At 42.0% G+C, this 15387-nt stretch overlaps 1 protein-coding gene across 1 annotated transcript in view; it reads left to right on the forward strand.

The window, feature by feature from the left end:
• The first annotated feature begins 663 nt into the window (after window positions 1-663).
• The window catches only part of AMPH (amphiphysin), a 214946-nt gene continuing 200222 nt past the window's right edge, over window positions 664-15387 (forward strand). The window contains exon 1 of the mRNA XM_061414521.1: window positions 664-1031. Coding sequence (XP_061270505.1) covers window positions 963-1031 — 69 coding nt within the window. The 5' untranslated portion in view covers window positions 664-962. The remainder of the gene's footprint in view (window positions 1032-15387) is intronic.

Consider the following 15387-nt stretch of genomic DNA (forward strand, 5'->3'; position numbering starts at 1 on the left):
TGTAGGCCTGGAATTGGCACAGTGTACTTATACCTATCTTATTAGTGAAAGCCAGGTCACAGGGCCTTCTAGAATCAAGGTGAGGGGACTACCCCAGGAGTGGACATCTAGGGGGGCAGTTGATGGGTTCTGCCAACCTAACTGTTTACTCTAGAGGTGCAGTGAGATGCTATCTGGAACTCACAGAATTCCTGGTGCCTGATTCTCTTCTGGCTTGTTTGCGAGCCCGCGTGCCTTACTCTCCTCACATTCGTAGAAAGAAATGAATAGGAATAGTTGGACCTTCCTGCAGAGACTTCAAGAGCTCGGGGTACATCTAGGATAAGTTTATCCCTATTAAGCTTACTCTTGCTAAGTGTACTAAGGATGGTGAATTCCTGTTAAGGTTGCCAGAGGCGACAGTGTGTTCCTGAACACACAGATAATCCAGGGGTGCGCCTTCTGCCCTGGGTGGTCCAGTTGGTCCTTCTGGGAGACCAGCCCAATCCCCTCCATCCCAGAGTTGCTCCAGTTCCACATTCCTGGGGTTCTCCTATCTCCAACCCTTTTTTCCTTCTTTCTTTCTTTTTTTTTTTTTGCTGGAGAGAATTGGGGCCCCCCTCATCCTCCCCTACCACGAACTCCTCCTTAAAAGAACCCGGGAGCTGCTGAGGGCCTTGGGGTCGCTGCAGGCTTCCTTTCCTTTCTGCACCAGACCTCCTCTTCCATCACTGTGGGCACTCTCTGGGCTTTTTGACTCTCTTTCGCTCCCCACCCCGCCCCGGGTCACAGCCAGGGCCAGCGCGTCCCGCCTCCGCTCTGTCGCTTTAAGCGGGTCCCCGCCGGCGCGCCCCTCCCTCACCCCTCCTGGCGCTCGGCGGCTCTTCGCCGCCTCTCCCGCTCCTCCTGCTCCTCCTCCTCATCGTCTCCCGCTCCTCCTCGCCGCCCGCTCCGCTCCTCGCAGCCTCCGCGCACCCGCAGCCATGGCCGACATCAAGACGGGCATCTTCGCCAAGAACGTCCAGAAGCGACTCAACCGCGCGCAAGAAAAGGTCAGCAGCGCGCGGCGGGCCGGGTTGGCGGGGACGCGGGCAGGCAGGGCCGCGTTGGCCGGGGGAGCGCAGGAGGCCGTGCCGGGGCCGGGGTCGCGGGGACGCCCTGCCCTCCGCCGCAGCCGCTGCAGCAAGGCGGCACCCGGCAGTCGCGGGCGCGCAGACCCGGTCCCCGAAGGCGCGGGGTGGGCCCGGGTCTCCCGGCTCCCTCTCCCCCTGCGCGGCTGGGCGGGCGCCGGGCACGAGCTGAGGCAGGTGCGGCGGGTCGCCCGCGGCTCCCGGAGCGGAGCGCATCTCCCTCCCGGCGCCAGCTCCCCGCGCTCCCGCAGGCGGCTTTCGGGTCCCGGCGGGAGCTTGCGGCGCTGTCGTTCCTCCGGCGGGATTTCTGGCTACTTGGGTGCACCAGGCACGAGCGATTTCGCACAGAAGCTACACCTCTCAAATCTGTTTGGATCAAGAGGGCTGACCGCTCAAACCCAACCGCTTTAATACAGTGCAGTGAAGTGAACCCTGAAGTTCAAAACCGAGATCTAGATACATAACTTCTTTCTCTTTCTTTGCTTTTTATTTCTTTTTCTGAGGGGTCTCTGTTACACGTGTATCCCTTTTAACGCCAGTGCCCTTCTCTGGAAGGTCAACGATAAATATGACCTGAACCTAACAATTCTCTGTACATTTATGCATAGAGGAGGGCGTTTTACTGCATTAAAAAAAAAAAAAAAAGCCCATGTTGCAAAAAAAAAAAAAAAGAAGTCCAGTTGGGTTCCCTGATGTGTTTCACAAGCCCCTCAAGATTGGTCACAGTCAATTATTTTTCTCTCCGAGAGATGGGTACAAATGAATGGCAGGTCCACGTCAAGCCCAGCCAGCGCCCAACAGTTGGGGAGATACTGTTCCTTGCACTGGGCTTGCCTGGCTTGCCTTGCCTACTGCTTGTCATCAAGACCTTGCCAGCACTGAGGTCTTCATTTGTGTCCCTTGCAGAGGACATTCATATTGTATGTTAAGCACTGTGCTTGAAATTGACACCAACTAATAAGCCCCGTCGTTTGTGTCCGTTGAACTGTGTTCTCTTTCACGTGGAAGTATTTTCTGTCCCTGGGATTCTGGGTGTTTAGCGGTTTCCTGTTTTACTGGAAGTCAGATTTGCCGCGTTGCTCACTGTGGCAGTGAATTTCCCTCTGCAGACCCTGACTTAGACTGCCCTCCAATTCCCACTCTAGGCCAGGAACTGAGCGGAAGGAGGGCACTGATCCCTTTGCCTCTCTGTGTTCCCAGAGGCTTGGTGGCTGCCTTCAGTCCCTCCCTTCACACATCTAGGCTCTCAATGCAGTAAGAGGATTGTATTTCTTTTAATATCTACCCAAGCTTATCCTGAACCAACAGTGATCCTCCTGCCACTCCTTTAGCTGCTGAATTAGCAAGGCTTCCTGCCTGCTTCCAGTCCCTGGCTACTTGTCCAGAATGTAGCCAGAATCTGCCGGGAACCTGGTTAGGTTTTGTCATCATTTTTCCATACTTCATTTTATCCACTAGTAGATATTCCACCCCACCCTCTCCCTCCTTCCAAGTAATTACTTGAATTTTGGGTCTGAAGCTTTTCATTGAATCCACTTTCCATCTGTGAAGGAATTTAGTGATACAGTCTGCCTTTTGACATATTAAATTATTTCTTAATCTAGGTCACCAGCTGTTAATATGCCAGAAATAACTGAAAAGAAAATGTAATCTGACTTAGCATGCAAGCCCTTATGAATTGTTGAAAACTCACTGTTGCATTACTAAGGTCAAGTGTGTGTTATGATTGCAGTTGTGGCTGGTAGTTGATCACAGTGGTCTAGGGAAGCTTTGAGCAGGGCTTCAAGCGTCCTGCTGGGGAAAGCTGCTGATGAAAAGTGCCTGTTGTACCTAGTTTAGAAGATTAAGACACCAAGAAGCTGAGAGAGTGGGTTCTGGCCCTGGGTAAGTTCTGCCCCTCCTATTGAGCCTGTTCAGTGTATGGGAAAAAGAGCATGTAGAAATCCAGGTAAGGCAGTCCAGCCAAGCCCAAACAGTAGCCCCTGGACAATGGAAAACGAAGTGTGCTGCTGTTGATGGGTTCAGTAGACATCTCCTCCAGTGGTGCCTTCTTTTTGCATCTTCAGTCTCCTGCTCTTCTCCAGATGCTCTGTTGTAGTAACTATGTGCCACGTATGTTCTTGAGACGCTTTGTTCCTGGTTTTTACCATAAATTTTCTCAAAAGAGAGTCTACTCTCTCACTTTCTCATCATTTTTGATCCACCTAACAGCTTGCATGCATTTTTCCTCCAAATGCATGACAAACTACTCTTTCAGGTAACTTATGGCTTTCTATGAATTTAATATAGATTTTTAAATTGAAAGCCTGTAAAGTTTCTTTGGAGGAAAAAAAAAAGTGAAATACACATATAAGGGGGAAAAAAAAACCCTACCAACAAATTAGAACACTCATAAATTCTACCACCCAGAGACTCACAATCATTTGATGTGTGACCCAGTAGATATTTTCCTCTTGTGTATGTATGTATTTATACAACTAAAACAGATCCATCCTATATGATTTTGTAATCTGTTTATTTCATTTAATAATCATGAACATTCTTCAATAGATGTACATATTTTCCACCATGATTTTAAGTGACTGAACAGTATTGGAATGTATGCATTTTAGTGACTCCCCTATTTTTGGACATTCAATTTCCATTGTTTCTGAATATAAATGTGAGTAAGTGAGAAAACTTATAGGGGAAATGTTGGTACACATTCAAGTATCTCCTTAAATAAATTCCTAGAAGAATTATTCTGTTAAAGTTATGCTTATTTTTTATCATAGTTAGATTGCCTTTCAGAAAGGTTGAATCAATTTACATTCTCACCAGCAATCTGTGAGACTTTGCCAATAGCAGATACTAAAATTTAAAACATTCTTCAGATACATAATTGGAAAAAACTCTTGCTATTCTTTTTCTTGGTTTTATTTTTTAAAGGTCTAACATTTTTTGCATTGGTTTTTTTAATCTGTGAATTTTGTCTGTATAGTTTTGCCCATTTTGTATAGTATCTCCATCTTGTTATTTGTAAGGGCAGAAACTTTATCAATTCTTCCTTTTCTATTTATTTTTTAAGTTTTGAGCATTTTTTTTTTCTACTGTGGAGCATATTTATGTTTGTATTATGTTTATTTATTTATTTTGTATTTGCTTAAATCTATCAATTGATTTTGTGTGGTTTCCTCTTTTGGATGTTGAATTACTTAGGATCCTGCCACTTGTAAATGTGAGAAAACTCAGTTCAAACTGGCTTAAGGAAAAAAAAGAATTTAATTACTAAAAATAAAAATATGGTTCTTGCACATATAAATTTCATTTCAGTTCAGTTCAGTCACTCAGTCGTGTCCGACTCTTTGCGACCCCATGAATTGCAGCATGCCAGGCCTCCTTGTCCATCACCAACTCCCGGAGTTCACTCAGACTCACGTCCATCGAGTCAGTGATGCCATCCAGCCATCTCATCCTCTGTCGTTCCCTTTTCCTCCTGCCCCCAATCCCTCCCAGCATCAGAGTCTTTTCCAATGAGACAACTCTTCGCATGAGGTGGCCAAAGTACTGGAGTTTCAGCTTTAGCATCATTCCTTCCAAAGAAATCCCAGGGCTGATCTCCTTCAGAATGGACTGGTTGGATCTCCTTGCAGTCCAAGGGACTCTCAGGAGTCTTCTCCAACACCATAGTTCAAAAGCATCAATTCTTCGGCCCTCAGCTTTCTTCACAGTCCAACTCTCACATCCATACCTGACCACAGGAAAAACCATAGCCTTGACTTAGACGGACCTTTGTTGGCAAAGTAATGTCTCTGCTTTTGAATATGCTATGTAGGTTGGTCATAACTTTTCTTCCAAGGAGTAAGCGTCTTTTAATTTCATGGCTGCAGTCACCATCCACAGTGATTTAATGAGTACAAATACAATATGTACTTTTATTAAACTATGAACATAAATATATTCTTATATATGTATATTTAAAAATATATGTACATGTTTCTGTTATATATGTTAACTCATTTAATTCTGTGCAGTTAGGTACTATTATTATCCCTGTTTTATGGATGAGGAAGAGATTAAGTTACATGCCCAAGGTCACACAGTGTGCAGTAAAGCTGAAGTTTGAACCCAAGCAGTCCATTGCTTCTTGATTACATGGTACTGCCTCTTATAATTAGGAAAGGGGCAGGGGTGGACACATATCAGGCCTGCATGGAAGCAGGGATTCAACCACAGACATCAGGGCTCAGGTGTTTTCTCCCTACCTCTCATCTCTACAGCCATCTTGTCAGTCCCATTCTTGGGCAGGTTCTTCTCTTTTGGTGGCAAGATGGCGGCCAGCAGCTCTAGGCAAGAGCATGTCACTATTTATGGATAACTCAGGATAGCCCTAACCAGCCCAAATTGGGGCTTGTTTCTCACCCTGGAAGAAAGAAATCTCTGGCCAAGGGCCAGGGCCATGAGTTGGATTGGGCCTTAGTCACAGGCTTCTATGGAAGCTGGGATGAAGAAATGTCCCTTAGACCATATGCGGTGCTCGTGGAGGAGGGAGAATCAGAGGACAGAAAAGGGAATGGGTGCTGGGCTGGCAAAATAGAAGGTGTCCACTGAAGTGTAATTAAAAAGCTTCCCTGACCCATGTTTGTGTAAATAATCACATAGTTAGTAATTTGTAATTTAATATTCATTTAAAAATTTCCTATCAAATTAATACATCCACAGTTTAAAAAATAAAATATTAGTAAATGGCTTATTATGAAAAATATCAGTCCCCGTCTCTTCTCTCTTCTACCACCAATCTTGTTTCCCCAGAGGCAGCTCTTATTAATCACAGTGCCTCTCAAATTATGCTTAAAACTACTTCTGAATCTATCCTTTCATATTTGGTGAAATAGGTAAAGATTTAGCTCTCATACATTCTTTTCTCTACTTCCATATCCCCTAATAATATAGCAAAAATAGTTGATTGCTGAAGATTATATTTTTCCAGTGGTAAAGTATGGAAAAGAATAGATATGTGTACATGTATAACTGAATCACTTGATCGTACAGCTGAAACTAACACAACATTCTTAATCAACAGTACTCCAATGTAAAATGGAAAAGCTTTAAAAAGCCTACTTGATAAGATCAAAAGAAAGTATAGTGTTTGTTGACTATAATACACACATCTTAACTATTCAGCCTTCATGGATTTTTGTGTATATGGATCTCTGTATAGCTATCAGGCAAAACATTTCTATCATACCAGATAACTCTCAACCTTGTCTTTTTTTTATGTTCATACATTTTAAATTCCTTTACCATCATTTTCCTTATGAACACCTTTTATTGTACATATTGGTTATTTTGATATCTTCTTTTGCAAAGTGTCTGTTCAAGTCTGTGTTTTATTTGGGTTGCTTGTTGTTTCCTTATTGACTTGTAGAAGTTCTTTATATATTTAGTATATGAGTCCTTTCTCAGATAGACATTCTGTGAATGTATTCTCCCAGGAAGTGGCTTGTGTTTTTACTTTCTTAATGGTGACCTTTGATGAAAGGAAGTTTAAAATTTTTATGAAGCCTTATCAGAAGATTAGGTTTTTCATGTAGTTTTTTGTTTTCCTAGAGTTAATCATAGCCTTATTTCTGTTTGCTTATTTCTCTATGAGCTATATAGAATTGTTTGTTCTTGCTTCATCAGATCTGTTAAATGCCTACCAATATCGTATCAAAGGTCCGTATAGTCAAAGCTATGGTTTTCCAGTAATCACGTATGGATGTGAGAGTTGGACCATAAAGAAGCCTGAGCGCCGAAAAATTGATGCTTTTGAACTGTGATGTTGGAGAAGACTCTTGAGAGTACCTTGGACAGTAAGGAGATCAAACCAGTCAATCCTAAAGAAAGTCAATCCTGAATATTCACTGGAAGGACTGATGCTGAAACTGAAGTTCCAATACTTTGGCCACCTGATGGGAAAGAGCCAACTCATTGGAAAAGACCCTGATGCTGGGAAAGATTGAAGGGAGGAGGAGAAGGTGACAACAGAGGATAAGATGGTTGGATGGCATCACTGACCCAATGGACATGAGTTTGAGCAAGCTCCGGGAGATGGTGAAGGACAGGGAAGCCTGTGGTGCTGCAGTCCATGGGGTTGCAAAGAGTCAGACATGACTGAGTGACTGAACAACAACAACAATTATTATCAAGAGTTCAATAAAATCATATAATGCAATTATGTTCTCCTACTGGAGGACCCCCTCCCCCAAATTCCCTCAATTTGTCGTCTCTGCCCTTTTACTGTAAGCTGGGCTGATTTTTTTCTAAGCCTGCTATGCAGCTGTCATCCTGGGTCTTTCCTCGCCAAAGCTGGGGTTGAGGAAGGGACTTGAAGGCCCATTTATTCTATAATCCCAGGCTTTCAAACTGTTCCCCATTGTCAGTGTTGCGCTTTATCCTCACTTTTTGCAGTTCTTGGTGGATCCAGGTTCTAAGCTGGAATGTGTTTGTGACTAGTGAGAATTGGCTGCTTTTTCATGGGTTGCTTAAACAGGCACTTCTAGAAAGTAGTTGTCTCTATTCAGCTGAGTTGTTTCCATTCTTCTGTCTACTTTTTTGCTTCTGTAAAATTTATTGAGCTCTCTCATCTCTAGTAATGCCTCTCCTCTTTTTATCCATGTATGTTCATACCTTTTTTTATTCCTTTGTTGTCATTTTTTTTGCAAGGGTCTTGGGAGGAAACAGATGTAAATAATACAGTCAGTCGGCCTGTTTTTTCAGAGGCCTTTTTTACTTAAGTATTTAATCCCTCTGGGATTTTTTTGTCCATCTTTATTCATTTGTGAAATCCAGTGACATTTATTTGGTCTTAACCCTCCTTGACCTCTATGCAATATTTAAGTCAGTGGTGCAGTTCAAACAATGGCACCCCACTCCAGTACTCTTGCCTGGAAAATCCATGGACGGAGGAGCCTCATAGGCTGTAGTCCATGGGGTCGCTAAGAGTCGGACGCGACTGAGCGACTTCACTTTCACTTTTTACTTTCATGCATCGGAGAAGGAAATGGCAACCCGCTCCACTGTTCTTGCCTGGAGAATCTCAGGGACAGGGAAGCCTGGTGGGCTGCCATCTATGGGGTCGCACAGAGTTGGACATGACTGAAGCGACTTAGCAGCAGCAGCAGCAGTTCAAACATTTTGTAAGATTAAAACTGTGGCTTCCCAGATGGCACTAGTGGTAAAGAACCCGCCTGCTAATTCAGGAAATGAGATGTGGGTTCAGTCCCTGGATCGGGAAGATCCCCTGGAGGAGGAAATGGCAACCCACTCCAGTGTTTTTGCCTGGAGGATCCCCATGGACCGAGGAGCTTGGCAGGCAACAGACAGTCCGTAGGGTTCAAAAGAGTCTGACCTGACTGAAGTGACTGAGCATGCATTCAAACATATTTTTTAATGTGACTGTAGTGAGGAGGGAGGCTTTTGGCATGTTATAATACTAGCCTCTTTCAGTATTAGATTTTAGTATTAATAAGAGTGAAAGTAAAGTGAAAGTTGCTCAGTCCATGGAATTATCCAGGCCAGAATACTGGAGTGGGTAGCCCGTCCCTTCTCCAGGGGATCTTCCCAACCCAATGAGCGAACCCAGGTCTCCCGCATTGCAGGCAGATTCTTTACCAGCTGAGCCACAGAGGCTTCCCTCCAGTGTTCCCAAGAATACTGGAGTGGGTCAGATCAGATCAGATCAGATCAGGTCAGTCGCTCAGTCGTGTCCGACTCTTTGCGACCCCATGAATTGCAGCACACCAGGCCTCCCTGTCCATCACCAACTCCCGGAGTTCACTCAGACTCACGTCCATCAAGTCAGTGATGCCATCCAGCCATCTCATCCTCTGTCGTCCCCTTCTCCTCCTGCCCCCAATCCCTCCCAGCATCAGAGTCTTTTCCAATGAGTCAACTCTTCGCATGAAACTCCAAAGTACTGGAGTTTCAGCTTTAGCATCATTCCCTCCAAAGAAATCCCAGGGCTGATCTCCTTCAGAATGGACTGGTTGGATCTCCTTGCAGTCCAAGGGACTCTCAAGAGTCTTTTTCCAACACCACAGTTCAAAAGCATCAATTCTTCGGTGCTCAGCCTTCTTCACAGTCCAACTCTCACATCCATACATGACCACAGGAAAAACCATAGCCTTGATTAGACGAACCTTTGTTGGCAAAGTAATGTCTCTGCTTTTGAATATGCTATCTAGGTTGGTCATAACTTTCCTTCCAAGGAGTAAGCGTCTTTTAATTTCATGGCTGCAGTCACCATCTGCAGTGATTTTGGAGCCCAGGAAAATAAAGTCTGACACTGTTTCCCCATCTATTTCCCATGAAGTGGTGGGACCGGATGCCATGATCTTCGTTTTCTGAATGTTGAGCTTTAAGCCAACTTTTTCACTCTCCTCTTTCACTTTCATCAACAGGCTTTTGAGTTCCTCTTCACTTTCTGCCATTAGGGTGGTGTCATCTGCATATCTGAGGTTATTGATATTTCTCCCGGAAATCTTGATTCCAGCTTGTGTTTCTTCCAGTCCAGCGTTTCTCATGATGTACTCTGCATAGAAGTTAAATAAACAGGGTGACAATATACAGCCTTGACGAACTCCTTTTCCTATTTGGAACCAGTCTGTTGTTCCATGTCCAGTTCTAACTGTTGCTTCCTGACCTGCATACAAATTTCTTAAGAGGCAGGTCAGGTGGTCTGGTATTCCCATCTCTTTCAGAATTTTCCACAGTTTATTGTGATCCACAGAGTCAAAGGCTTTGGCATAGTCAATAAAGCAGGAATAGATGCTTTTCTGGAACTCTCTTGCTTTTTCCATGATCCAGCGGATGTTGGCAATTTGATCTCTGGTTCCTCTGCCTTTTCTAAAACCAGCTTGAACATCAGGAAGTTCATGGTTCACATATTGCTGAAGCCTGGCTTGGAGAATTTTGAGTATTACTTTACTAGCGTGTGAGATGAGTGCAATTGTGCAGTAGTTTGAGCATTCTTTGGCATTGCCTTTCTTTGGGATTGGAATGAAAACTGACCTTTTCCAGTCCTGTGGCCACTGCTGAGTTTTCCATATTTGCTGGCATATTGAGTGCAACACTTTCACAGCATCATCTTTCAGGATTTGGAACAGCTCAACTGGAATTCCATCACCTCCACTAGCTTTGTTCCTAGTGATGCTTTCTAAGGCCCACTTGACTTCACATTCCAGGATGTCTGGCTCTAGGTCAGTGATCACACCATCGTGATTATCTGGGTCATGAAGATCTTTTTTGTACAGTTCTTCTGTCTGGAGTGGGTAGCCTATCCCTTCTCCAGTGGATCTTCCTGACCCAGAAATGGAACAAGGGTTACTTGCATCGCAGGTGACCAACTGAGCTATGAGGGAAGCCCAGTAAGACAGTTACATTATATAAACTCTAAGGACATGTACTGTTCCATAGTCTTTGTGCTAGTTTATCTGCCGTGAGTGATTGTTACATAATAGTCTTAGGTGCAGTTTTTTTCATGCATTGTATCTTCCCAAGTAAATTGTAGATGCTTGAGGGGAAGGGCCAAATGTATTGTGAATTGTATGTATGCAGCGATGATGTATTATTTGACATTGTGTTTTCTTGCTAATTTACTTTCCACCTCTGCAAACACATTGCCTGAAAGCATCCACCTACATTATTCTTTCTTTGACTTTTGTGGAATTATGATAAAGTTTTCACTGTATATCACTGCCATTTGAACTGTCATTTTGTGAAGATAGTATATAAAATAAAATTAACTTTAAGAGTTCCAAAGATTGATGGAACTCCATAAATATTAGGTTTTGTTGTTGTTCAGTCGTTAAGTAATGTCTGATTCTTTGCCACCCATGGATTGTAGCACACCAGGCTCCCTTATTCCTCACTTTCTCCTGAAGTTTGCTCAGATTCATGTTGATTGAGTTGGTGATACTGTCTACCCATCGCGTTCTCTGATGCCCTGTTCTCCTTTTGCCTTTAATCTTTCCAAACATCAGGGTCTTTTCCAATGAGTTGGATCTTCACATCAGGTGGCTAAAGTATTGGAGCTTCAGCATCAGCCCTTCCAATGAATATTCAGAGTTGCTTTCCTCTACATTGAACTGTGCTAAATTCTTAGTTTTATAGGTCAAACAGATATTGGTAGAATCCTGTGGTTCAGCCCAATGTTGATTGTATGATATGGCAAGAAAGCAATGTAGTCTCCTTGCATGCCAAATTATGTGACTTTGTGGGTTTTTTTTTTTTTTAATGTTGCTTTCCGGATGCCCACATTTAGGTTTGTTCTCAAAGGGAGACCTATAAATGGTGCTTGCGTGTGCCTGTACTGGTGAGCATGTGTCTGTGTTTATTTTATTTATGCAGATTGAATGGGAGAAGAAATACCTTGCTCTGATCAGGAGAATTTACCTGGGACCAGAGCCTTGTCTGTGGAAGAGTAGCTTATATGACCATGTTTACATTTGAGGATTCTTTAGAGACTGAGTCTCCGAGGCATTTACAGGGTTTCCCCTTTTAAGATCATCTGAAGACTTTGTTGTCCAGTTCTACATTGTACGACGTATACCTTTGCTTCTACTAAGATAATTTTCTCTGGCTGTATTATAAACTGACAGAATGGCAAAACCAATACAATATCGTAAAGTAATTAGCCTCCAATTAAAATAAATAAATTTATATTTTATAATATCATATATGAAACGAGTCGCCAGTCCAGGTTCGATGCACGAAACTGGATGCTTGGGGCTGGTGTACTGGGACGACCCAGAGGGATGGTATGGGGAAGGAGGAGGGAGGAGGGTTCAGGATGGGGAACACGTGTATGCCTGTGGCGGATTCATTTCGATATATGGCAGAACCAATACAATATTGTAAAGTTTAAAAATAAAATAAAATTAAAAAAAATAAAATAAAAGTCTGTAAAAAAATAATAATTTTGAGGGCATTCTTGAGAGTAAGGTTTCCTTCTTCATTTTGTTTTTACACATAAGCATGCTTATATTCATCATCTTTCTTTCCCCAGGAATGAATACGATAGGAATCAGAACTGTAGGGACTGAGATTTAAACTTTATACAAAGTTATTATTATCCTTTGCAACATAGCATATTGTGTGTGTTTTCCATAAATCGTACTTTAAAAGTCAGCTTGTTTATGAACCAATACAACTTAAAATATCTGAAATAGTTGTATAAATAATATGGTCCACTTTACTTGGAATATAAAATTGGGTCCCATTTTAAAAAATACTCAAATCATTTTTTAAAAATACATAAGTTAAATGTTCCAGTGTATCATGAAGGTACACCTACTCCTCCCTGGGTTGTCTGTCTTATAAGTTCGGAAATCCTATGGGGAGTTTCCCTTCCCTAAAGAAGTCTGATTTTTACTCTGGCCGTATGGTAAGGGAGTCAGCTTTCAGATGTCAGTCCTGTCCCCCGGGATCAGGAACCCAGTGGCATTCCCCTTCACTACCCCGATGGCTCTCACAGAGAGGGCAGGGCCAGGAAGCCCTTTTGTGCAGGGTTATACTCAACTATGACCACTCTGTGTCACAGCAGCCCTAAACTCCCAATGTGTGAGCTCTTTATCAGTGGGTTTATCATTTCCAAATATACTTGCATATGTACCCACAGATTCTCACTCCAAGATTTCCCATCATGCCACGGTTCCTAAGTTAGGAAACGACATCAGCAAACACTGGTCATCCAAGTCATTCATGCCAGTCCGCATTCTTCTATTTTTGATAACATGCTCATAGGGACATACCAAATTGATTTTAAGCCTGCAGTTTGAGAATACTACCCTAGCGGAGCCTCAGCATCCTTTCCTGTAAACTACTTTTGGGTCACAAGTCCATTCAAAGATGTGTGTGTGTGTGTGTGTGTGTGTGAGAGAGAGAGAAAGAGATTATTTTAAAAAATATTGTGAAGTACTTTGTGAGCGAATGAGTTGAGAAGGCAAAGAGTATTTTTAAAAATGATATGTTCTGACTTTTTAAGTCTGGAAATTTCCACTTGACTCTTCAAATATACTTTTTTTCCATTTTTATAGCCCTTTAAATTAGGGGCCATCTGAATAGAATACCCGAAGAAATATGTAAGCCTGTGGGCTTCAGTGATGGGATAATGGATAAAAAGATTTCTTGTGTTACAGATAGAATTTTCCAGATAAATGGCTAATGTTTACATAATGGAACTGCCGTCATCACAGAGTTTGAGGAATTCACCTATGAAAGTATATATAGTAAGACTACACACAGCATTGTGTAAAATTAACACAAAAGTAATCACGATTTCCTGGGAACACATTCACAGGTCAACTTTTCATATAGTAATGCTGAAACTTCATTCTTATTGATTCAAAATCTAAATTTAAGTGTAGTATGTTATATTTCCTTAATATATACTGAGTGAATCTTTAGAGGAATAATGTTGGGTAAAGCCACGAATAAGATCTTAGTTTTAAAATATTTGCTATGCATAGTATATTAATTTTGATTACTCTGAAATTATTTAGAACAGATGTACAAAAATAAAAAAGCCACAATTTTGGTCTTTTTCATCTTATTCTCATATAGTTATTTATTCGACAGTTTAGTTCAGAAGTGGGAAGAACCTGAAAAAATGTATATACATATATATATACACACATATGGGGTGTTCCAGGTGGTGCTAGTGGTAAGGAACCCACCTGCCAATGCAGGAGACATAAGATATGCAGATTCCATCCCTGGGTAGGGAAGATCTGCTGGAGAAGGGTATGACAACCCACTCCAGTATTCTTGCCTGGAGAATCCCATGGAAAGAGGAGCCTGGCAGGCTATAGTCCATAGGATACCAAAGAATTGGACATGACTGAAGTGACTTAACACGCACACACACACACACACACACACATATATGTGTGTGTGTGTATGTATACATTTTTTTTCTATCTTAAAGTGCCTATAATGACTTAATAAAATACACATGGATCCGTGAATAAATGTACTCTTGTTATGGCACCTAACACTTGTTGAGTAAAAGCATGCTAGATGTACATATTCTGATAGTTATATATTCTATTGTAAAGTCAACCTGGTAAAATTTGGTTATTCATTTAGAATCATTTATTAAGAATCTAATGCCCAAAAGGCACTTGCTAGTAATATAGCATTATAATATAGCATTCAACAAAGACATCTTGGTTGAAGACCAAGCAGGAGCTGGTAGAGAGATAAACCTTTGAACTTAAAAGTAACTACATAGTAATTAATGAAAAATAATAATTAAAAAACTCTATGAAAAGAGAAAGAAATTTTAAAAAATGTAACTAGGGAGTTGGAGTGAGAGGGTTGGACATGCTTACCTGAAGAAGGTAGATATTAAGCTAAGGTTCTAAGGACGAGTTGCAGCTATCCAGACAAGGGGAGTAAGATAATGGTGTGGGAATTATAATAGTCAATGAGCATTCCAGACATCAGACTCTTTGTCCTTATTCACAATAGATAAGATAAAAATAAGAGCTATAGAAAATAGCATCAGAATTGACTGTTGGCATTGGCCTTATCAGTGATCTCTTCTACCATTTGCATATTTATCAAAGTGGAGAAGTGGATCCTAATTGGGATAGTCTTTTTGTAGCTGCAGTCTCTCTTTTGTGTGATCAGATTTTTACTCTCACATGTTAAAGGGTCTTTCTGGGGCAAAGTTCCCCCTTGATAGAGAGGCAGGATGCTGGTTTCAGACATGAATTATCTGTCATACAAAGATCCCTTTGTACAATTGCAGTAGACACAAGCGCAATCTGTTTTTATGGATATGTAACTAAAGAGCCTCTTGATGATGGTGAAAGAGGAGAGTGAAAAAACTGACTTAAAACTCAACATTCAAAAAACAAAGATCATGGCATCTGGTCCCATCACTTCATGGCAAATAGAAGGGCAAAAAGTGGAAGCAGTGACAGATTTTATTTTCTCAGGCTCCAAAATCACTGCCGACTGTGACTGCAGCCATGAAATTAAAAGACTCTTGTTCCTTGGAAGAAGGAAAACTATGACAAAGCTAGACAGCATGTTAAAAAACAAAGATTTACTTTGCGTACAAAAGTCTGTATAGTCAAAGCTTTGGTTTTTCCAGTAGTCATGTACAGATGTGAGAGTTGGACCATGTAGAAGGCTGAGTGCTGAAGAACTGATGTTTTTGAATTGTGGTGCTGGAGAAGACCCTTGAGAGCTCCTTGGACAGCAAGGAGATAAAGCCAGTCAATCCTAAAGGAGATCAATCCTGCAT

This window comes from Bos javanicus, chromosome 4 (assembly GCF_032452875.1).
Source record: "Bos javanicus breed banteng chromosome 4, ARS-OSU_banteng_1.0, whole genome shotgun sequence".
Taxonomy (NCBI): domain Eukaryota; kingdom Metazoa; phylum Chordata; class Mammalia; order Artiodactyla; family Bovidae; genus Bos; species Bos javanicus.